At 31.1% G+C, this 26,531-nt stretch overlaps 1 protein-coding gene across 1 annotated transcript in view; it reads left to right on the top strand.

Moving 5' to 3' along the window:
* CSMD3 (CUB and Sushi multiple domains 3) overlaps positions 1-26,531 on the top strand; it is a 1,080,109-nt gene that overhangs the window by 151,796 nt on the left and 901,782 nt on the right. Inside the window, 1 exon segment of the mRNA XM_011360386.2 lies at positions 7,298-7,410. Within this exon segment, the coding sequence (XP_011358688.1) occupies positions 7,298-7,410 (113 nt within the window).

Raw genomic sequence — 26,531 nt, 5'->3', positions numbered from 1 at the left:
ATTTAAGTTTTTAAATGAACAGCCTATTATTTAAAGAGCACATGCATTGACATTAAAATGACTTTCTTGTAACATATTTTTATTAATGTTGCATTAATTACCAAATAATTATTTTATTCCTTTTCATATTAGTCATTGTTATAGTTACATTAATTATTTATTTTTCCCTGTAACTAGTCACTCCTTACAGTATGAAACATCATTAATGTTTCTGAACCTTCGTAAGACTATACACATAAAGAATGTTTTCATCTAACAGGGGCCATGAAAAGCAATAGGATCACTCACTGTAAGTTTATGACTTTTAAAACATACACCAGTCACTGAAGAGTGTTTCACCTAGAGAAAAACAAAACGCTAAGATATGATTAAGTGTGTATGTAGGATTAGGGTCAAAGGAGAATTAGAGGTTATGAATGAGAAACTATTGAATGTTAAATGGACAAACAAACATAAGCCAACCTGTCACATGAGAGAATCTACCAATGGTCATAAACTAGTCCTTGTCCTTGACAAAATATTCACTAGATGCTACTGAAATAGGTAAATTAAAGGAAATGTGACTTTTTCTTGAAGCTAAATGTATTAAAAGGAAATAATTGTCCTTGACCCAAGCTTACATGCATTTTTAAGTGCCACATTTATGGTGAGAGAAAATGTTGATTGTTGTGATGACATAAAACAAAGTTACTACTTAGGAAACAGTATATTTCAATGCCTTTTCTTGGTCATTTTGTCTTAATTTTTAACTATTATTAAAAATAATGTCTGAAGGAAATTTACATTGCATGATTCTAGACTTTCCCCTGATATATATGTTAACTAATCTTATTTAGTTTTTCCCAGTAGGGAAATGTCTTTCCTATCCACTGGCGATATTTGCTATAAAAGTCTTGGCAAGTATAGATGGTGGTTTCTATTCCTTCCTGGCCATTAATTCAATGACTTTAAAGTCATGGTACAGTTTAACCAGCCTCAACTGCTTAAAGCTATCATGCAGGTAAAATCATGTTTTTTACCTATGCCAGTGTTAGTTAAGAAATTTATATGAGCATTGTGGAGAAACAAAGATGAGTTAGATGTGCATTCTTCCCTCATGGAAAGATCATTTCCCTTATGGGAAAATTCACAGTGGGAAAAGAAAGATTATTTTTGTCCTACTGCCTACCAGCTGTATTAATTTAAACAATTTAAGGATAATGTCTGAGCTGTGATTTCTCCAATTGTAAGTCAGAGAAAGTAGAGTTATACTCTGGTATTTTTTTCAAAGGAATATAAAATGTAATTCACTATGTGGTTTTATCATACAACAATATGAAGATAATATAATTGATAATATAATAATTTAACAATATATGTAAAACACTAAATTTCACAAGTATCTGAATTGGTATAAATGATTCTATGGAAAAATATTATGCTTATCCATAAAATATTATGATTTTACATTACCTAGAAAATGTGTTAAGTTCAGGTAAAATACGTGTACATTTAAATATTATAATTTATGACTCATTTTAAAGGTACAAATTAGCTTTACCTGAAAAATAAGATTTAACACTGTATCCTGAAAGGTATTTCAAATAGTGTACATGAGATATATGATCTCTCTTTAACTTTTGAGTTTAATGACATGGTAAAAAATAACTTTCTGAACAAAGATCTCTACAAAGACTATTTGAATTTTAACAATTGGAGTACTTTACATCCTTGTGAGTCTTGAGAATACTGTTTGAAGAACACACTTTTTAGTTTGAAAAAGAAAGTGTTCTGATGGCATTCACATTCTCCTACCACCTTAATTTATTAATTTAACGACTATGTATTAAGAAACTCTTACAGGGTTGGCATTGTATGAAAGCACTGGTGATAATCTAGTGAGTTCCAAGCATTGATTTCATAAAGCTTCATATCCAAAGGAAAAAGAGAGATGTTTCAAAAATAATAATACATAAATATACAGTTATAAGCTGGACTCTTATAAAGAAAAGTAACTAATGGGATTCATAACTGAGTTGGGTTTTTTTTCCAAATCAATCAAGCAATGTGTTTAGGAGGGAGTCAAAACAGTTAGTGCAAATACTCATAATGGTATAAGTATCATAAAAGTAAGTTCCCTTATTTACTGAAATAAAAAAAAACCCACTAAGTCTCCCATTTTACAACATGATATTATATGGTGATTATTTAAAGACAACTGCAGAAAACTAGCTTTTCACAAAAGGAAAATAGTCTTCGCATTGTCCTCTATCATCTTAAATAATTTAGTTGTAACAATATTGTAAATATTGTCTGAAAATATTGGATTAGTTAATGTATCTGAGTAAGTATAAAAATCTGAGATTGCATATAAAATAATTTGTAAATTTATGTGTACATTAGTAGTTCAAATATATAATATTTCGAGTTAATTAATGTGCCAAGGACAATGACAGGATTAACAGGGTGTTCACTAGAAAATGGGCCACCATAAATTGCAGTCTTAGACCTGGCTCCATTGTGAACTTGATCAAGTCATTTAATTTCTCCTACCATCTTATATCTTCTCATATGAGAATGAAATTGCATGTTTTGCCTACATAGAAAGATTTTTTTAAAGTAATATTCAAATAAGTTTTTCTTTAATAGTCTCTGAATCTCCTCATGTTGTATAACATCTACATAGGTCTCAGTGCCTAAAAATGGTAACTAGATTCCATGGGATTTCTGTTTCATTTTTAAATTAAATTAATATTTTAGAAACATAAAAAAAAAGGTTAAAGTACAAAGCCCAAAAGAGATCTGTGCATTGGTTTCTTATTGCTGCTATAACAAATTTTACCTACTTAGAGTTTAAACAACATAAATTTGTTATCTTGTAGTCTAGAGAACTGAAGTCCAAAATGGGTTTGACTGGACTGAAATCAAGACATCAGCTTGGCTGCAATCCTTCTGGAAGCATTAGGAGTGAATCTGTTTCTTGCCTTTTCCAGCTTGTAGAGGCTGCTTGCCATTCTTTGCCTTGCAGCCCTCTTCTACTTTCAAAGCCAGCAATGGCATCTCTCTGACCTCTGCTTCTGTTATCATTTCTCCTTCTTTCTCTCTGACCTTCCTGTCTCACTCTTAAAAGGACCTTTTTGAGCCCGCCGAGATAATATAGGGTAGTTTCTTCCTCTCAAGATGTTAACTTAATCACAGTGGGAAATTTTTTATTTTTATATCAGTATATCAAAAAATAAAGTAAAAAAAGTCTAGAAAATTATTTAACAACTAGTTACCCAATGACCCAGCAATCCCACTACTAGATATTTCCAATAGAAATATGCATATATGCTCACAAAATTGTAACAAATTTTTAGGGCACTATTATTTATAAAAGAGCCAACTGGGAAAAAAATCTACTAACAGTAGAATGGGTAAATAAATTGAGGTATATTCATAAAATGTGATGTAATATAGCAATAAATGTTAAATTCCATGGTACTGCTACAAGAGTACAAACATAATGTTGAGTCAAAGAAGCCAAAGCCAGAATAACTGTATTATATGATAAAGCTTTAAACCATGCAAAGCTAATTTGTTTTGTTAGAAGTAAGGGTAGTGGTTATTTTTGGAGAGGAGTGAGATAATAAATGAATGGGAAGGAGCATAAGCAAGTATTCAGCATTGATTGCAATATTCCATTTTTTAATCTAAAATATGTTTAATTCATGATAATCCAGAATTCATATATATATGTACTTTGATTTATGTAATATTCTATATGGATGTTATAGTTCATTGGACATGTTTATAAACAAAAAACCAAGGTTAGTTTAGATTATAAAAGCATAATTTTTTATGTACATAGACGTATAACCCAAGCATATTCTGGTTATAAGTGATGCACTTAAAAATTAAGAATATCAAAGAGTTGAAGGTAAAAAGATGTTCTAAACTAATTCTAATAAATAAAAGTTGTAGGTTTATTTCTATCAGATAAGATAAAGTTTAAGATCAAAACATTATTAGAAATAACATGGTGCTTCATGAAGAAAAAAATGTTCAATTCACCAGGAAATAAAATAAACTTGTATACAGCTAACAGTGTAGTGCCAAAATATATTTTAAAATGAATATGATCACAAAGAAAAATATAAAAATCTGGAATCATTTTAGGACATTTCAGCATATCTCTCTCAAAAACTAGTAGATCAGATTTTAAAAACACAGTTAACTCAGAGACTATTTGAATATAATTAACAAATTTATCTTAAGCATATATTAAACACTGCACCTAGCCAATGATAAACACCTATTATGATTGGCAGAATAATTTTCCCAGAATAATGGTTCCCTCAGACCCTGTGAATATGTTATATCACATGGTAAAAAGAAGGTTGCAAACTAAATTAATATTGTAGATGTAATAAAAGAGAGATATATGAATTATTAATTTAGGCACAATCTAATTACATAAGCATTAGAAAAAACTCCACTGAATATAACACCAAGCTAAAAGCCAGCAAAGACTCAGGGACCTTAGTCTTACAACTGCATGGTATTGAATTCTGGCAATGGCTTTGTGAACTTGGAAGTGGAAACAAATGTAGCTTCAGAGGTTCCAGAAAGAAATACAGCCCACTGATACCTAGACTTCAGCTTTGTGAGACTCTGAGTAGAGAACTAGCTGAGCTACACTCTGCCTGGACCTACATAGTTGGAGATAATAATGGGTGTTGTTTAAGTTTGTGGTAACTTGGATCAGGATAGGAAAAAAATATGCTTATTCTTTATAAGAAAACTGGGCATATAATCAAAAATATACAATGTCTGATCCATAAAGCAAATTCCAATGAATTTCAAAGGATTAAATTCATACAGAAATTGTTATCTTACTGTAATGCAAATGAGATATATATTGGTAATGAAATATAAATAAAGCAACTCATATGTTTATAATTTAAGAGAGATAGTTCTAAACCAGGGGCCAAAGATAAAGATCACAAAGGAATTTAGGAAAGAGTATAAATGGGCCCTTGTGGGACGTAGATTATACAGCAAAAAGAAGAAAATTTAAAGCTTTAAATGCTTATACTCTAAAGAAACTGCTACAACAGGGATGAATATCAGATGCCTTATGCTGAGTCAAAGAAGCCAGACTTAAAAGCATGCATACTATATAATTTTATTTATATATCAACATTTTGGAAAAAGCCAATAAGGACTGAAAATAAATCAGTGATTGTCAATCATCTCTGAAATCAAAATCTGAGCCATATCATCTCTCTGAGCTTCCGTTTCTTTACCTGTAAAATAGGAATAATTTTACCCACCTCTTAAGGGTGTTGTGAGCACTGAATGCCAAAATATAAAATGTCTAGAAGAAAATAAAATAAAATAAAATAAACTGCTACACAGGTGTGTACCAGTGAACTTTTACAAAGATGTTGATGAAAACACAATGGACAAATTATAAACAACCCAAATGTATGTCAACAGTAGAATAAATGAATGAAGTGTGGTTTATCCATTGCAATGGATTCCTATATAGCAGTGGTTCTCAAAATGTAATCCATGAATCCTTGAAGGTCCTGAGACATTTTCAGGGGGTCCACTAGATCAAAAGTATTTTCATAATGATACTGAGACATTAATCACCTTTTTCACTGTGGTGACATTTGTTTTCATGGTATACAAGTAATAGTGGGTAAAACTGCTAGTGCATTAAAACATTTCAATTAGTAACCTCAAGCTATACTAGTAGTCGTTAGGCATTGAATTCTTTACTACTGCACACTTGCAGTGCAAAGCAAAAAAAAAAAAAAAAATCCAATTGTATTTAAGAATGTTCCAGTTGAAGTTATAAATAATTATTCCATTAAATATCCATCCACATATTAGAACCCTTCTTTTTAATGAACTGTGCGGCAAAACAAAAATATGGCAAAAAACCTTCTTGTGACAACCAAAATATGATGGTTATCTAAAAAAAAAAAGAGAGAGATATTGAGTTGTCAGCTGAAGTAGCCATTTTTTCATGAAAAACTGTTTTAATTGAAAAAAATGACTAATAGATAAATTATGGTTAGTTATATATGAGTATTTGATAAGAATTTTCCCACAAAAAAATGAACCTGACTTGTTACTTCAAGGAAAACAACTGGTAACATTTGTCGTCAATGATTAATTAAGTCTGTTTTCAAGAAATAAGTTAACTTATTGTGGATATTTTTAAATGAAACAATAAATTTGCATTTAATTTTTTTCTCAGCTTCAATTTAAATAGGGTAAATTTTGATAGATCTAGCTCACAAAATCTCTTCGAAGTTTTCAATAATTGTTTAGACCTAAGACAATAATTGTTTAGACCTAAGTGGACCTAAGACAAGAAGAACTACTGCTATACAGCAATGAAAACCTATGGTCTTTTCAGTACACATATAATGTTGGGTAAAAATAACAAGTATATAAAAACATATAATTCCACTGCATACGATTCTTATATATTGATAATGCAAATGAGAAAAAGGCAGTTCATAGAAATACAAAAAACATGTATCTTCATTAGTTACCGAAAAATTATACTACATGAACGTGCTTTTTAAAATTTTTATTATTTGTTTTCTGGTTTAGAAAAAGTATCAATTGTAAATCATCTTTTATATAATTGAGCTTGTAGCTATAATAAATTATAAACAAAATAAGTGATAAATTATGGGCAAAAATGCAAATATGTATTATGTAAACATATACAATAGTAACCCCCCCCAAAAAATTGAAACTATTCATTTTAATGGAACTTACTGGGATTTTGGAATCTGATAAAACAAAATCACTTCTTATTTGTAGAAATTTTAGTTTTAAGATTTCATATTTAGATCACATCTCTTTCTTCAGTCCTAAATTTCACTAAATACCTCTCTCTCTTTATATATATTTTAAACTATTAGGAAAACAACTTGACAAAAATGTCTTCTAAATGTTCAATTGTTAAAATCAGCAACATTAAATATGTGAGAGTATACTCTCACAACTCATTTCCCAAAGTTTGAATTAATCAATATTTTCATATAGATGTTATATGCAATAGATATAATAAATAGTAATACACATATGAACATGAATAAATAACAAATTAATATATTTATACATGCAGTAATTGCTTTTGATTAATAAGTTATAATCAACATGTCATAAATTCATATACATCCATATGTATATATGTATGTACATATTTATACAAAGCTTGGGGATGTGATAAAATGACTTTTAGTGCTCTTTATCTATTAGGTAAAATGTCCATGTCACTAACAATTAATTCCATTTATATTTTTAGGTTAACAGGATTCCATCTGCCACCGCCAGTGACAAGTACCAAATCTGTGTTCTCTCTACGTTTGACCAGTGACTTTGCAGTTAGTGCTCATGGGTTTAAAGTATATTATGAAGGTAAGTGATGGTAATATAAAAGGACCACTGCCTGGTCTAACGTAGTCAAACCAAAATTCTCCAGGCTGGAAATGGAAGAATCACCTGGAAGGAAGACTCAGTTCATTCTGTTATTTCAAATCTTGTCCTAAGATTTACTTTCTTCTTAGTCACTAGTATAAAATAAAACACTAGAATTAGTGGGCTTTAATAACCATGTGACTAGACATAGAAAAGTCTTTCCTTTAAATCTTTCTAGGAGATGAGACCATAGCATTAAAGATTAACAAAAGGGAATAAATGTGAGAGTAACAGTGGAGAATCAAACATCAGGGACTTCACCCAATTCTCTGTGCTTTGTCTCTTTGTCAGAAAACAAACTAGTTATCTCTGTCTTCTCTGCAAATTAGAGTCAAGAGAAAAAGTCCTATAATAGACAAGAGCTAACATCTTCCATTCTAACTCAACCTTTCCAGTCCCAGAGATCCATAATTCTCTAACACCAAGGAGGAAAACTAAAGAGCTCTTGAAACTGAAGGGTTTTATCAGGAAATTTGGTACAAATTCATTTGGCATCAAAACTTGACCTGAACTTATTGGAGACCATTTATAATCTTTATTTATCCCATGTATATGGGAATTCATGTGTTCACTACAGAAATATTGTTTGATAATGTAGTGGTAATACAGGCTATGCTGAGGGTACTAAAAACATACAAAATCTGCATGTTTTTCCTTTTTAAAGTGTGAAAAATCTCGATGGCAAAACAATCTATTCCTGAGGGTTTAAGATAGAGGCCATGGACTTATAGTTTCTTCTCTATGTGGCTTGACAATAAAATTTTCACCCAGTTTAGGTAAGAGCCCCTTCCTTACAAATAGGAATAGTGTATCAGATTTCAACTCCCCTCCCTAGACCATATTACCAGAATGCATCACACTAGATCTAATATAATGTATTATAATAGCTAATGTAATAAGAGATACGCAAATACAGTAGCAGGGCAGTTACTTCTTAAAGCACATAATCACACAAAATATAATATGTTTAAACAGCATACTAGAAAATAATCACATAAAATAGAATTGCTTTCGTATAAAGGTTAACAGTCTGCATGTGGAGAAAGTCTGAAACTAAACATTTCATCTAGTGCTATCTTTGTCACTAGAAAATAAAAATATCCTCTAGGAAACAATTGAGTAAAATTATTTTCTCCTTTTTATAAATTTAATAATGCCATACTACAGCAGTTTTGAGCACTATTTTCTACCTAATACATTTCTGAACTGTCTTTCATCTAGCAAGGGGGGATGCATTCTAAGACTTATTTTCCTCCATTGTACTAGTAATAATAATAATTTTAAGGTGTTTTCACAATAGTTGAATATTTTTATCTTGGCAACTTAATTCATAGTTTAAAAGACTACAAACCTAAAGGTTTAATATTAAGTAGTATAGTTTTGGCAACATTGAAGGTATTAGTAATTTAATAATTTTCCATTAAAGGTTCCTTAAAAAGCCTGTCTCTGTGCATCAAAGCATAAAAATAGTTTAAGTTAGTGTATTCTTTCAGTACGTGCTAAGTATTCTGAAAATGTGGTAACTTAGAAGATGAATTATGATGTTGCCATGATTTCTGATTTGACTGTCAAATTTTATGAAATATACCAAAAAATATTTTCATAGGTCTCCATTGTTTCTACATATATAACATTAATTTTCTGCCTGACTTTTCTGCTTCAGAGAAATGGACTTATATACTTTCATGACATTTAAATGTATGTGTGAGAGAGCCTGACTTAAAATATAAGGCACTAAGTATCCAGATAGTATTGAGGGATTGACTATCATGCTACAAAACATCTTCAGATATTAATTTGTGATGGGTATCTTTTACCATGTTATTAGTTTTATGTTGTTACCATAACAAATTGCCACAAATTCAGCAGATTAAAACAACAGAAATATATTATCTGACAGTTCTGTAGATGAGAAGTCCTGGAGGGGCCTCTACTAGTTTCTTACTCAAAGCCTTAAAAGGCTAAAATAAACATGACCTCTGGCTGGGCTCTTAGCAGACACTGGAAGGAATTTACTGCCCACAGCTCCAAGAGGTCTCTCTTTTCCCTGCACTTGGGCCCTATACCTGAGAGTCAACAACTAGAACACTGAGTCCCTCTCGGACTTGAGATCTCTGTGCTTTCCTTTTCTGATACATTTCTCTACTACCTTCTTCCCTGGCCACATCTCTGACTTCGGCTGGAGAAATTTCTTGGCTTTTAAGGGCCTACGTGATTACATTGGGCCCACCTGGACAATCAAGGCAAATCTCTCTATGTTAAAGTCCTCGAACTTAATTATATCTGCAAAGTCCTTCTTGCCGTGTAACATGACATGTTCAGTTTCCAGAGATTTTTTTATTTTTTGGTGGGAGTGACAGCTGCAGGGAGGAGATAGGCCTCATTTGTCCTACTACACCATGTACAACACTCTATAATATTTTACAGACGGGTAGCTACAATCATTTATTTATTTAACTATAGCCAGGGAAACTGTCAAAGACAACTGGTATATTGTGGAGTCCGGGAAACTTAGCTGATATTTGAAAGCCTGTGCTCCGGCCATCCAGGTCATCATCTACAATTACCTCAAACTATAACTCTGGACTCCACCCATGCTAAAATAAAATTAATCTACTAATCTGAACATTTCCTCTCCAATTATGTTTGCACGCTATTTTTTTCAAGATGATCCTAATGGCTGAATTTCATTAATTTTCATTTCATCTCTTTATATATAATCATTTATTATTTTCTTCATCTTTTAAGCTTTCCTAGGACTTTGTCCTTTGGATTAGAATTCATGAGATCTCTAATTATTAGTGATATCTGTTCATTTATCTGTGTTTCTCAAACTGCCAACACTGAACCACATGCACCATAATCATCTGGAGAATGTGTTAATATGTGAAGTTCTTGGCTTCGATTACATGTCCTGGATCAGACTGTCGAGTGAAGCTCTAAAATACACATTGTAATTCCAATTGCAAATCCAGTGTAGAATAATTGATAAATGTGTCAGTCTGTGATCTTCACAGAACTTCTCTGTTGTCACAAACTTCTATTGCCTTGGGTCAGCCCATTTATTTTAAAACTATGGAGGGTGATGTCCCTGTTTCACGAATTTAAGAGCTCTTAACCATTCGTTGAAAATGCTTTTCTTTTAAACTTCAACTTTGGAAGTTGAAAGTTGTTAAATTTCTGTGGAAAAATTTCCACATTAGTATCTAGCTGCATATTTCTTTATTTTTCCTCATTATTGTTTACCATATACTTTACTTTCTTGTCACAGTTTTCTAAAGTTTATTTCATAGGGCTTTGGTTTCATATGTTTGCTAGTGTTAATAAAACAAGTGAGTAAATCTCTGTTCTGTGCAACTATAAATTTGAGAAACACTAAATATACTAAGTTAAACATTCATACAACTATTTTTAAAAATTTGGTAAGGATTAAACTGGTAACATCTGTGCTCTTTGAAGAATATGGTAGGAAATGTACTATGTCTTTCTAGATTTGCCAAACAGAAATCAAAATATATTGCAGTGTCTGCTAAGTTATTTTGTATAATTGAGTTCTTTTATATTTTATTTTAAGATGCATAATCATTCTTATAGGTGAAAGAGCATATAGTTGTATACCATGGAATATCTTACCATTTTAGAATAATTTATTATGAAAACAAAGTAATTTAATCTTTACATATAGATTATATACCTATTATATATAGTTATTAAATATTCTTTTTTTATAAAGTGGTAATTTTAATGTTTGGAAAATTTCAATGAGTAATTTTAGCATATATCAGTGAGCCAATTCAATTATAAGAAACAGAAAAAATAAGAATATAATCATGAAAACCACTTCAAATACCAAGTAGTTATTATGCCATAATGATTATTGATGTGTATGACTAAATAATTAAGAAATTATAGGGGAAAAAAGGCTCATTTTAAGCAAATATGCAGGTAAAACTTTTTCACATTTTTTTCAGAAATATAAAAATTTGGCTAATAACACTATTATTGCTAGGTATCATTTATTGAGTATTTCTTTGTACCAATCATAGTGCTAAACATTTTATATGGATTTTCTCCATTTTTCACCCTAAAAAATTAAGTGAAAAATGGGAATGAGCAAGCAAGCACTAATTTTAATTTTAAAAAATTTTAAATGTCCTACAGATGTAAACTGTATATGTTTTAGAGGCATTTTATATCTAACTATAAACTATAATTCCATTTATAGTTAAAGTGATATGACCACTAATTAGAATTGAGTAGAAAAGCATTATAAAAATAATTACTGATAGTGTTCTGTATTAAAATATTATACAACATAAAAGCTGATTATTCCTGTATATGTTGTGTATTCTTACATATTATTTTTTTTAAAATACTTGCTGTACAAAAGAATATTTCTACTATTTACTATTCTATTTAGCTATTTGTCACATATATTTATTAAAAGTTTATCCTTGAGAACATCAAAAGACTTTAATGATTTAACTTTAAGGTTTATTTTCAATTCCTAAGCTTTAAAAATTTAAACCTCAGTATCATGAAATTTAATGGAGAGTTTACAATTTAGAATCAACTCAATTATGCTTTTGACAAGATGGTTGAATTGTGGCAAGAGAAATTTATAATAAAATTATATGCATAGTTTGCTGGCAGTGTTAAGTTCATAAAAGAAGAAAATGGATCTTCATCTTAAATACTTTTAAAAATAAATAAGAAATACCATATTTTAAAATGCACAAAAAAGGAGATGTCAGACATGTTAGGAAATTTTTTATTCTTGATCATATTCAAATCTTTTGGCTTTAGGGCTCCATAGAGTCAGCCTGCTTAGGTATTGGAACTTCGTAACTGTAAAGTGACCTTCTAGCAAAGAGTAAGAGTGTCTGAGTGTCTTCTCTCTCATTTAAACAGTTGTGAGTGTTCAAAATTCTAATTCAGAGAATGACACTAATCAGCCTTTTCCTTAAATATCATCTTCAAAATAGAGTTAAAAGACAGTTTCATAATAAATACATAAATTTGGTTGGGTATAAACAAAATTTTATAATTTTCAAGTTGTTTTACAATTATTATCCAGGAAGTCATAAATCATTTTCACTGTACTGACCACAAAGCTTCAACTGCACTGTCAACACTACGAATACTTTCACACACTAAGCCATAACATTTTAAACATTTCCCATTTCTGCACACTGCAGCATACACAACCTCTACAAGTAGACAGATCCCAGTCTTGTTTCCTACCACTGTTTGCCTCAATTCATGAACTGGTCACATGAATGTTTATTAAATTTCTATATGTACTATACTATTGAAACCATTCTACCTTAAATCTTTCTCTTTTGCTTAGAATATCCTATACATATCTCTTTGATTGACCCACTTATTTCTTATCCTTCCAGACTCTGTACTGGCCTTAATCAACTTCAGAAAGTCAGTTATGGAATCAGGATCGAGCCCCAAAATGCTCAATGATATTTTCTCTGTGTGCTCAGATATGTACACACCTTATCACGATATTATATTCTACCATTTTGCATTTTGTGCTCACACTAGTGTGAGTTTTAATACAGAACAAAATTGAGGGTATAGAATGTATTTTACTTTGTTTTGCTCCCAATTTCAACATATTCCTGGCACATTGCAAGCACTTAATAAATGTCTGTTAAACTCAACCGATATACAGGATATCTAATAATTTAACAGCAATGAAGAAAGATTTAATACATCTGTCTCTTTCAAAGAATTAAAACTCTAGTGAATATGTTAAAAGGAAAATACTGGCTATGTTAACCACTTAGAAATTGTCATATTCATAGATATTTACATTAAATGAATAAGGTCAGGGAAACTTTTGGCTTTTTATTTCTGAAAAGCCATAAATGACACATACAATTACTTTTTATATTTTATTTGCTAAAAATTTTTCTTCAAGTAAATATTTTCTTCATGAAGCATTTTAAAAATGCAAAATTTGCTCATATAACATAAAAGAAAACAAGCCAAAAAATGAAAATTTGCTAAAGTCAGTGATATATGACCTACTTCACCTTTTTGGTTCATATGGAAAAGATAAGATGGCATTCAAGGTTATATTTATTCTCCAGAAATAGAATGATTAAATTTAGTATGTAATCTCATTTCACATTGAATTTCTTTCTCTCATATATGTTACTAAATGTGTCATATTTGTCAACTGCTATAATTTATCATTTTGATATGGGTGCTAGAATTAAGTTTAATTAAGACACTGATTAATTGAGTATTCCAATTATATGTCAAAGATTTTGTGTATGTGTTTCATAGATGCAAAGGGCTATACATTGTGATAAGTTGTTATAATTAATAGTACACAACTAGTGGTTTAAAAAAAAGTGTAAGTATGAGCTTGGTTAAGAAATTAATTTGTGAATTTATCTCAACTTTTTCTCTAACAAAGTATGTTAAGTTAGAAAAATATAATATTATGTTTATTATTCATTTTTAAGTATGACAGCATATTACAGTAAAGTTTTTTTTCCTTATAAAAATAATGTTTCATGACAGGGTAGGATTTAATTTCATAAAAAAATAAACATAGCTAAAATAAAATGTGTAAATCAAATATTTCAATAAAAATTTTAAAAAACAGTATTAATCATTTTGGTTCAACAAATATACATATTATATTAAATAAAAGTATTTGTCCTCATGGAGAAATAATTGTCATCAAATTCCATTTTCAGTACTTGTTAAACAAGTCTCAGCTTTAAGATGGATTTTTTAAATAATTTTCCCACTGCCACATTGGACAACATAGTTTACAAAATGCTTTCAACATTTCAAAAAAAATTCTACTTTTTCTATGTAGCATATGTTATCTTGTCTAGAATATTCTTTAGATTTTGTATACCCTTAAAATCAAATTTTTAAAAAGCGAACCTGTCATGCTAATGAAGGTGGGAAGATGTCAAAACCTTACGTAATGGAATGCCATTGTGAGAACAGAGGAAAAAGCATGTTTTTCATTTGGTCATACTTGGGGGAAGGAGAAATAATTTTAGTTTTTTCAAGGTCATAACAGGGTAAAGAAGATGGGAAATAGATGATCAAAAATCAAAAGGAATGCAAGCAGCTAGCCCGAAGCAATATTAATTAATAATACATTTTGAACAACATGGATGATTCTTTGTGTAACAAAATGTGAATTGACCTCAAGGCACTGTTTGTGGGACGGTTACTTTTATTCAGAAAGCTAAATGTTCTTTCGTCATTGCTCGGTTTTTAATCTATTATTACAGTAATGATGATATTTCCTAATACATAGTTAAAATAATTGAATCTTTCTAAATAGTTTTCTTCATGTTCATTTTCATTTTTGATAATTTATTTGTTTTTTTTGTCATCTTTGAATACTTTTGATTGTACTTTCAGCTGAAGACTATTTCTCACTTTACAAAGGGCTCTCTGAGCATGCTCTTTTGGTCATAACTTTTAAGCACTATTCATCATTAACTATGCTTCATACAATATTTTATTGTGCCTTTTCATGTAGACAATTCATAGCATTTATTTCTCAGAAGGATATTTAAGGAATTTTTTCCCCACAAAATGGTAATTCCCATTTGGGCCGGTTTTACACTGCTGCATAACAAATTACCACTATTTAGCAGACAAACACAACACAAATTATAATCTTGGTTCTGTAAGTCAAAACTCTGGGCAGTAATCAGCTGGGTTCTTAGCTAAAATCTCACAAGCCTGCTCTTAAGGTATTGGCTAGCACTTTGATTATACCTAAGGCCAGGTTCCTATTCCAGGCTTAGTGGTTGCTGATCGAAAATTTCTTTGCAGTGAGATAATTGAGGTTCCTATTTTCTTGCCAGATATTGACCAAAAACTTTTCTTAGTGTGTACAGGCTGCCTGTAGTTCCTTACCATAGCTCCTCCCAAAAGCAGTTCACAACCTGGCTTTCTTTAAGCTCAGCTGGAAGACACATCTCTGACTTTACCTCTCTCTCTAGTTGGCTAGCAAGGATTCCTATACAGCGTAATGTAATTACGGAAGTGACTGTCCCATCACCACTGACATATAATGTAACCTAATAAAGGAGGCAGCTATCGTATCATATCCATCCATACATCACACCTACACTCATGAAGAGGGGGTAGAAATATTGGAACTCATCTTAGAATTCTGCCTAGCACATCAAGTTGAGTGACTCATTTAGGTGGTGGTTGAAAAAAAGATAAAAGAAAACAAGAATGAACAGGAGATTAGAAAATACATTTTATACAAGAACGAACAGGAGATTAGAAAATGCACTTCATAATCAATCAACCTAAATGGCTCCATTTTCACCTAAAAAGAGATATAGTTAATAAATTCTTTACTTTATTTCTCTTTACTTTGGTAAATTTATTTAGTTTAGTAAGTAGCACATCTTTATGTTATTGTATAGGTAAATTTAATTTAATTATAATCATATAGTGTGCTTCCGATTTTTATTTTTCAAGAGGATCACTTTTAATATAAATGCCACTTTAACATAGCATGTCTTTCTTCTTAGTGACAAACATATGGTAATGGATATATTTTAAATGCTGGCCATGGTGTTACGAGACCTAATATCTAATGCTGACTTCATCACTCAGATGTTGTGAGGCTCAGTTCTTCATAATGTAAAATGAGTAATCTAATATCAATTCTACAAGGTTGTTTTAGAGATCAAGGGAGTTAATGATGCAACATCCACATAGCAGCGCCAGATATAAAAGCAACATTCAATAAATTTTAGCTAGTATCTTTGTTATTCCACCACACAAATGCAATATTATATATTAACATTATTGATATATATTTAATATTACATATTGAGTATCTAATATTCCATAGTACAATTGATGTACTAATCAATATATTGAATATATAATATTGATATATATTCAATTATATATTGATAAAATGTCTACATATCCATATATATTATAACGTTTGGTTGCGTCATGTAAACTTTTTGAATTTCTATTTTCTCAAAAGGAAAAGTATATCCAGCTATCTGTTTTGTCTTTCTTAGAGTGTTGTCAAATAAGAAAATGGATGTGACAATCTACCCAAGTGTTATTTGTGCTGAATAAGTTATGCAGGAGCATTCTTAGCTAGGGTTTCCCGGGAATCACAGTGCAACCAATGGGGTAATTCATTTTCAGCTTGAACCAAGAGAAGAAATGACACTTTTCATACATGTTCACACACATGTACAATGCTACTCCAGTGACAAAGGTCAAAACCTTGTCAGGGGCTAAGAAAAGTACTCAAGAGTTGTAGGTCAGTGCTAGAGACAGACTGAGACATGACGAGGCAGTAATTTCAATTGACTTGAAAAGAGGGCACAATGGAAGAATGCCAAGTCTTGTGTAGAAACTAATTGAATAATACTTCTTATGAAAAGTTCTTTAAGTAGGTAAACAAAAATTCATAGGAACTTTATGGAGAATTATAAGGGCCCCAAAGCAAAGAACGAACATCTTTGAACAGATATGGCTAGCTAGAAATGACCATACCTGGAACCCAAGTAACAATATGTACCAAAATAAAACAGAGTGTTCCTTTGATCATTTTGATCAAATATAATTATTTTCTCCCAGTGATAAAGAAATAACAGATACTACTGATCCACTTGTAAAAATTTTTTAAAAAGTTTTGTATAACTATGTACTGTCCAGAACTGTGAAGGTTCTGAGATTTTGCCCTACTTGAAAGTTAACAAGTTAGCCTGCCACAGTTTCACGGATTCTGGCAGAAGACAAAATTACAAAGCAGGGACAAAGGACTTTATTATATGCAACAGTACAAAAGAGCCAGAGTATCAGAAGTTGTTTGAGTTCCCAGAGCCTCAGTTATCACAGGGCGATGAGAAGGGGGCCAGGTAATGCTCACATACACAGTGGGATGTGCTATAGGAGAGGAACTCTGCACTTAAGAGAATTGCAATATATAGCAAGTAAACAGGACCTTTCCTCTGGAAGGAGATAATACTTGTACATTGCTGCTGAATCAGGAGAGTAAATACCTCTGCTTATAAGATGGGAAAAACATGAGAGGCATATGGAGAATTACTTCTCAACATGTGTGTATAGTGTTCTGCCATGATGGCATCTGGATTCAACATATCTTAGACAATTTCAATAACTTTTTAAAATTCCAAATAAGTTACCTTGAAATATTATTATATGAAGATTCTTCAAATGGGTAGATATTATCTAAAAATTTTTACATTTTTATTGGCTACATTTAGTATTATTATTTAAGTGCTTAATAAACTATAACATTCTATATATATTTTATATAGTTTTGTAAATATCATTTGAAAATAATAAGTTCATTTTTTCCTTCTTTGCCATTCTTTATATGAAGGGGTATTTGTTGAACTATCTTTCTACAGGGTGGAATAAACCTACTTCATTATGATTTCATAGGTATTTCTCCATCTACATTTATTTGTACAATCAATCTCTCATTTGGCCTTTTTGTACTATTTTTTGTTTGTTTTATACCAGAGTGATACTAGTTCATACGATGTGTTGAAGAGAATTCCTAACATGGTTACCACAACATAAATTCCAGATGACTCTAAATAATTAAATTTTAAAAATGAAAATGTATAGTTCATGAAGAAATACAGCAGGATATTGTCAGTTCATGGGGGAGGACAGCTTTCTAAACACAAAATCCAAATGGAAATTAGTCTGAAAGATTAATTCCTTAAATGTTAGATTACATTTCAATTATCTTTAAAGTTCTTTGATTATGACCATTTATTATTTCATTTTGCTCTCTTGAGTCAACCTAGTATAATTTAATTTACATTGGAAAATATGCTAAGAATATCAGAAACTCAAACCTTATATTTTTCCAATAAATCATACGTGTCATTTTTTCCTTAATTTTTAAAATTATTTCTGAGTATGTAATACACTCATATGATTCAAAAATCAAAACTATATAAGTATATAGAAAAATATCTCATTCCCATTCCTGGCATTATATGCACTATTCCACTGCCTCTCATAACAACTTGCTAGTTTCTTATATAACCTCCAGAATTTCTCAAAGCAAATAGAAGTACATTTGAATGTATGTTATACAATAGTTAGACACTATAAACACGGCTCTGCATCTTGCTCTTTGGTAATTATCAGTAAATCTTGGACATCATTCCATCTCAGTACATCAAGGGCCTCCAATTACTTTTTATAACTGCATAATGCTCTATGGTATGGTTGTACCATAATTAATTTAACCAGTTCTGATGCTTCTATTATTTTCAGTCTTTTGCTAAAACAAGTGATGCTGCAATGAATAATTTTGATCATGTGACATTTCATCCATGTGTGTGTGTGTGTGTGTGTGTGTGTGTGTGTGTGTGTGTGTGTGTGTGTGTGTGTGTGTGTGTGTGTGTATATAATCTGTAGGATAAATTCCAAGAAGTAAAATTGTTGGTCAGATTGTATGTACATTTGTAGTTTTGATAGTTATTGCCAAATCACTCTGTAGAGTTTGTATCAATTATATTCCTATCTGTTTAAGAGTAGGTATTTCCCCACAATCTTGTCAACAGGGCTGACAAGCTTTTGAATTTTTGTGGCATTTTACCAGCAGTTGTTTATAAACACAATGAAGTACATTTCTCACATGAACTAAATTTTGTCATGGAGGTCTACTTCAAATTTGTATTAAATTTGTATTATTTTTGTTCAATAATAAAATTATCATTTTAGTTATCCATTGTTCCTCTGAAATTGATCAATGAAATTCAGTATAGTACATGATCAGGTGAAAACTCAGATGTGTGCAACCCAGCATTACTTCACATATTTCATTCTATATAAAAACATTTGACAGACAATGATAATAACAGTTTAATTAAATCCTAAATAGTTATGTGACTTTTGAATACTTAACATCTATTTTGATTTTCTCATGTTAACATATCTGTTAAATAGTCTATATTACCTTGTTCATGTTTTTTGCCACTTGAGGAAAATGTATTTGAAAAATACCTTTCAAAGGTGTTATAACACTATTGAATTAAGAAAAATAAATACGATTCTAAATTGTTGATGCGATTTACTAGAAACTTCAATGATTCTTAGAAATCATCAAAAGTTCTCCAAAACATTTCAGGAGAAATGCCTGGAATCATGAATAAATTAAAAATCCTTCAATTATTATAATGAATTGCATAAGAGCATTAGATTAGAAGTACAAAATGAGATAGTTATCACTATGTAGAAAATGCTAGAACACTTTATTGTAAAATGTTCTGTAGTAGAAATCTTTATTAATTGGTGTCAAATATGATATAATGGTGTAAATATTTATGAAGTAAATGAATAATTAGAAAATAAATTACATTGCTATAAATATAAATAAACCAATTCCATTGTTACTAATTAGGTACTAATGGAAAACACATTGTTAGACCACAGAACAAAAGTTTGTTAGTCAGCAATAAAAGATTAAAGAGAATAATGATTCTGACCCAGTTAGGGTTTCCTACCTTTGGGGTAAATGGCTACATGTAAGTATGATATTAGACACGATGGAACCTAGCATAGGCCAAATCCTCTACTTGTGTACACAATTCTAAGGCTTTGTTGTTTGTTTTACTCAGTGACTTTGTTTCTGCAATTGTCCTCTGTGTCTTGTGTATTATCAACTTTTTTTTCTAATAAATCTTCCTCATTGTATTCCATATGATATTATGGAATATCAAATGATCATATGATATTAGCTTTCCTCTTAGGGTAAACAAAAAGAAAACAAACTTTTCTTGACCCTGCATTACCTCCGGATCTTGCTCCATCTCTCTGGTGCTCCTTATAATAAAGTTCTCACAAAGTTGTTTATATTTTCTACAGTCACCTTCTCCATTTTTAACTTACCTCCTTGAACACACTTTAGTTAGAACTTTGCCTCCACCATTCAGTTGAATCTCTTATTGTCTAGGTTACCAATGATAGAAACATTGAGAGATTTAAAGGTCAATTCTCATATTACTCTTTCGCTTTTCAGCATTTAACACATCATACTTCTCATCTCTTCTTAAAGCATTTCCATTGTTTGGTTCCCAGGATGCCTATTTTAATCACTGATTTCTCTCTAATATACCTTCTTTCTTTAGACCCCTTGGGTAAGTCCTCCTGCTTTTAACTGCTAGATATCAGAGTGCCACAAGGCTCAGTTTGTGACCCTCATCTGTACCTACACTCATGTTCTATGTGGGTGAGTTTGCTCAAGTGTCTGAAAGAACCATATATACACTGAATATATCTATCATTTAGCTATTCTCTGGGACAATCACAAAACTTCAGGGCATGCAAAATAAATGCTTATTATTTAAGCTTCTGAAAGTTTGGCTCTCTCACTCTAGTGATCTTAGCTGGACTTACTCATGGTTCTGCTTATTGGCTAATCTAGTTTACTTCATCTGGGACAACTGAGGTGATTTAGCAATAATCACACTTCTCATTGACTAATAAGATATTTTGGGCATGCTCTCAGAGGTACAAATAAGAGAAAAATGGAAATGTACAAGCACCTTTTCAAGCTCTGCTTAATTTGGTCTACTAAAGGAAGTCACATAAATAAGCCAAAAATTAGACCACAAGGTCATGACAAAGTTACATGGCAGAAGGCATGTATAAAGGGAAGACGAGATGAATAAATACTGGTATTTTGGCAATTATTTCACTATATTTTCCCATTCTATTCTCCAACCTGGTGTCTTTCCTGAATTTCAAATGGTCTCAACCACATTTCTTTGTTAATAAATGCAACACAATCCATTCAATTGCTCGGGTACAAAAACTTTAGGGTCACACTTTATTTCTCTCTTGTTCTTGCAACTTAACTCTACTTCAAAAGCAAATGTTGAATCAAAATATGTCTTGCATTTTACCACTTCTAGCTATCTTTACTACTATTACCCTAGTTCAAGGAACCATCATCTCTTCCCTGCACTGAATTAAGAGGACTACACCAGACTGCTACCTTTCTCTCTTGCCTTCCCAACACCTATCTATTCTTTAATAATGGTCAATTCAGTTCCCCACCCATGACATTTCTACTTACATCCAGTTGGCCAGATTATAGTCACATGGAACTTGGCTGCATTGAGGGCTGGAAAATGTAGTCTGTATTCAGGATGTTAATGTGCCCAGATAAAAAATTGTATTATTATAAATGAAAGGAAGAGAGGCTAATAGGGAACAGCTGGCTGTTGCTGCCACAGTATCAGAACAATAAATAGCACCTATTCTTGCTCAATATCCTTTTATAAAGATAAAAATATTGTAATTCAACTGATAAAAATGGCATGGAGCACACAAAGTCTTCTCTATTTATGAATGCATTACAAAACACCTATTGAGCACCAACCATGTTCTAGCCATTGAATTAGAAAACCTGTATTAAGACTCTCCGGATGCTTATGATTTGGTGGAGAAAAGTAAGTAAAGCAACTAATTTCCTAACAATTTACATCTTTTTCATACTGACACAAAATAATTCAGTCACATAAATATTGTCATTTTGATCTATAGCTAAAGAAAAAATGACATTTACTTACATATAGCACATGCTGGAGCTTGCTCACAGGGGATCATGAGTGGCAACTGTGCACAGTGAATTCTCTTTGCAAGACACATTCAGTACATTCAGTGACTTCATGTTGATACCTTGAGGTTGGCTATGTTGAGAGTATTTACTCTATGGAAATCAGCAAATTTTTAAAAGCAGTTTTTTTCTTTTTTTTTTCTTCCCCAGAGAACTAGTTAAACATTTACCAGCCCATGGCAGTAAATGGCAGGTTGACTACTGGAACTAAGGCCTTCTCGATATCCGTTACTTCTTTCCCTCTTATGTTGCTGAAAAGCAGGCGTTAGTCACTTTTCTGTTCATAAGTACCACCTGGTGATCTTGTTAAATGGCTGATTCTTATTGACACATCTGGCTTGGGCCTCAGGCCCCTGCGTCCTCACAGAATTGTAGGAGATATCAATTCTGCTATTCTACACACCACAAAACACATGATATAAAATCTTTTATTTTTTTAGAAAAAATTTCAACAGTCATTGTGTTATTCCAAAATACCATCAGTAAGTCATATTTTAGTAGCTTCAATAGGAGTTGGAATTTGTTGCAGCTAAACTTCCTCCTGTAATATGGTTAAAATTGATGCAATTCACTTTTCAAACTTAGAAATAAAAATAGCTGAAAAGGGTGTCTCTGCACGCCACTTAGTTGGGCTCACTTTTTATTATTAGAAAGCAGCCCCATTCTGCAGATTATAAAGTATAAATCATAGCTTTTCTACCAGATCTTACATTTGTAGCTCTTCATATTTGTTATGTTTATAGAAATATCACATATGCTCTTCTTAATTTCCAGTACAGTGAATATTCTCCATTTTATAACTTTAAAATAATTAATAAAAAAACAACAAAGTAAAGAATCAGACATCAGGTAATGGAGGGAGCTTTTATTGTACATACTAACCAAGCTGGGATCTAAAACAGTTTTAACCTCTAGTTAAATTTCCTTTCCTACATATATTAAAAGACTTAAAATATCTACAGTTTTTCATATATATATATTCTAAGGTAATATTATTGCTCAGCATTTGAAGCATTTGAAAATGAATCTTATCTTTTGTCTAATAAATTTTCCTGAGACTGCCAACTGAAGGCCTGGCCGTACATATATTAAGAAATAAGGAAATCTTTCTTATCTTTTCATCTTCATCTCCTATTCTCCCACTTGCGTTCTAGAGCCAGACCTTCTTGAACTACTTTTATTTTTCCAACTATGTAATGCCTTCACTCAATTGGTATTGAAAAAAACTATTGGAGAATGAATACCTAGATGAGAATGAGTCCCAACTGTGTTCTATGATGACTTTGATATTATGTGTTAATAGAAAATAAATATTATCTAGATTGTTAGATCTCAAAGAAAACATAAAAGCTTCAGATAAATTAGAATTCTCGGGATTTCCACTGCAATTTCAGTTTTACCTCTTTTATTTAAGAAGAAATAAGGAAGTTGTCTCCATTTTTGACATAATCTAAAACTTCAATTATGCCTTTCCCTCCTTGGCCAGATAATAGACACTATTATTTAATATTATAAGGGAAAATTTAAATCCACAGTTAAAACTCTTGGTGGAATTGAATAGCCTTTTCTATAGCCAAATTCATTTTTATGTTAATGACACATTTTGTTGAAACTAATGAGTCATTAGTCTCCTGCGAATACAAGGTTTTGGTAGCAGCTTTTACAGATGATTCAAATTCAGGTGTAATGTTTGAACATTTTAAGTTGTATTTATGGTAACTATTGAATTTGGAGTGTCTTTTGGCGTGTTGAGGCTAGATATATTCTGGGAACATTTTCAATGGCTACATATCTAGAATTTTTACAATTTTACTCACTCTTTTTTCTTAAAAGACTAAAATTTTAAAAGTAAATGAAATATTCTGAAATATTTCTTGTATTTCAACTTGAATTTCTCCATCAAAAAATTTTAGAAGGATGAAATGAGAGTTAGCTTTTAGTTATTTTCTCATTAGATGAAAATAGGGACATAGGTCACAATAATTCTGTTTTGTATGTAAAAATCATGAAAATATAATTTATTAAAATATTAGCATTCAATTCAATTAATTTTATAACCCTTAAGCAATGAGATCAAGGAGAAAGCTCATTGATATTCCACAGATATTTGAAAGTTAACTGGACAAAATGAGTACTTGTATACTCGATAACAAAAATTAAAAAGAACAAATTTAAGAGTCAGATTGGATAGTCGAAGCCCTGCCCCTAACAAATTTTATGATCTTCAAAAGGTTAAATATGTTTCTAAAAAGAAGAAACCTAATTAAATAAATTCAAAAATATCCTCTAGATATTAATTCCTATGAACTTTAACAACAAAGAGAAGAGAGGTAGATTATTTTTTCTGCCTTTATTGAGGTAAGATTGACAGATAAAACTGTATATATTTAAGGTGTATAATGAGATATTTTGTTATGTGTATACATTGTGAAATGATTATCACAATCAAACTAATATACCCATTATGGAGAGATAAATTTTTGAATATGCTAAATGTCTTAAAAAAGATAGTGTGGCAGTATAAAGGAGTCTGTTCATTTTAAGAGGACGAGCCAATTATTTAATCATAGTGGGTAGCTACAGGATAAAGAAGTAAGGACTCTAAAGTGACAATCCCATCTTGGCTCAGCATACAGGTTGCTAAATAAAAGTCAAGTATGGTGTGGACACTGGAGTCATACTTGGGATATTAAAGAGGACCTTGTATTCTAAATAATGGTATCAATTTGGATGTTAGCAGGTTTAAAGTGGGTGAAGTATATGGAAAGGGATTCTATCTAATTGTAGAAGAACATATCATGTTGGACAAAAAGTAAACAAATGAAGTTTTTTGTTTTTAATTTCAGCTTATTGAGAAATAATAGACAAAATTGTAAGAATTATATCTATAAGAAAAGCTATGTAATGAGATCCTAGGATAAGAGACAGGGTTGCACATAAATTGGAACAGTGAGGATACAAATTTTAGTCCACACATAGGCACTAAATGCACTTTCTATCTTTGTATCTGGGCATAAACTTTAAAAGATGTGTTTTGCTTCAGTGAAAAAGTAACGTTTTCAGTACATGTGGCAAGGATCATGACCCATGAAAACCTCTCCCAAAAAGAAAGAAATGAAGTAAGAGAAAAGAAAGACTTCAGTAAAGATGAGCAAATGGGCCAGTGACAGCCTGGGAAAAAATATAGACTAGTGAAGATGATTAAATATCATCATTACGGATCATTTTAGAATTTGAAAGTAAGGTAGGGGAAAAATGGAGAATGACAGAGTAGTAGAGTGCAAGAGGAAAAATAACCTTTAATTGATCGTAAGGCAGAGAAATAAGAAAAGAATGTCAATTGTATTTGAATAATGAGTAAATTATAGTACTAAGGACTATCATTCCAGTGAAAGGATGAAAGAGTATAAAGAAATATTTGACATAAAATTGATTAGAAAACAAATCTGTTTTGTCAGCTGACCGGTCCTGATGTCCCCAATAATCCCTATGGCAAGGGCCACTAAACTGTCAGGTATATCATCTCAGGAGCAATCTTGGCTTCGGAAATCTGACCTGATAACTTTGGCCTATGCATTGGTTTAGTTCATATCTGGACTTACACTCTCAACTTTTCTTTTAGCTTAACATCTACATTATTGATCTGTGTTCTAGTTAAGAGAACTAAGTTTCTGTCCTATAGCATTGGGGAGTTCTGCACTAAAACTTCTAGTTTCATATCTTCAACAGAACACTGATTTTTTTATGTCCCAATTTTACAGAGTGCCTTTTTCTATTCTCTATTTACTTGTCTGCTCTGATTTTCTACTATTGGGACTTTTAAATCTCTTGATACAATATAGGGGCTAATGTCAAATTGAGGTACTAGCCTTTCTTAGTTTGAGCTGCCCGCCACTTTTGAAATTTTTACATCTATCTTCAATAAATCTCCATGCGATGTTTATGGTTTTGAGGAAATTAATTTAAGATTTTAGTAAAATATAGACTTTAAAATGTAATAATTTTCTATCAAAGCCTTTTATATAAAAATAGAATCAGGCTAATTATAGCAAAGAAGGCCATAGAAAGAACACAAAACTTGGATAGTTGAAAAGGTTTTTTGATGTTGTTGTTCTTTCCTCTATTAAGTTTGAGTGAATGGTAGAACGTCCAATCTAAATTTTAAAAATTGAGATATTTGCAAGTTTTCTGAATGCAGAAGAATAAAGAAAAAGGAAAAGGTGAAAATAAAGGCTTTTACAAAATTACAAAGGATTAAAGAAAATGAAGTTGACATGTGTTTAGTCTTTTTTTTCCACAGAATTACAACTTCATGTCCACTTGAGGAAAATAGAGAAATAATTTTTAAGCTTTTGTGGTTTATCCTTTGGTGATATATAGCATTGTCAGTGGTTCCATAAGG

The sequence above is a fragment of the Pteropus vampyrus genome, unplaced genomic scaffold, assembly GCF_000151845.1.
Source record: "Pteropus vampyrus isolate Shadow unplaced genomic scaffold, Pvam_2.0 Scaffold54, whole genome shotgun sequence".
NCBI lineage: Eukaryota > Metazoa > Chordata > Mammalia > Chiroptera > Pteropodidae > Pteropus > Pteropus vampyrus.
The sequence above is the reverse complement of the archived record's forward strand: the minus strand, read 5'-3'. Positions and strand labels throughout refer to the sequence as shown.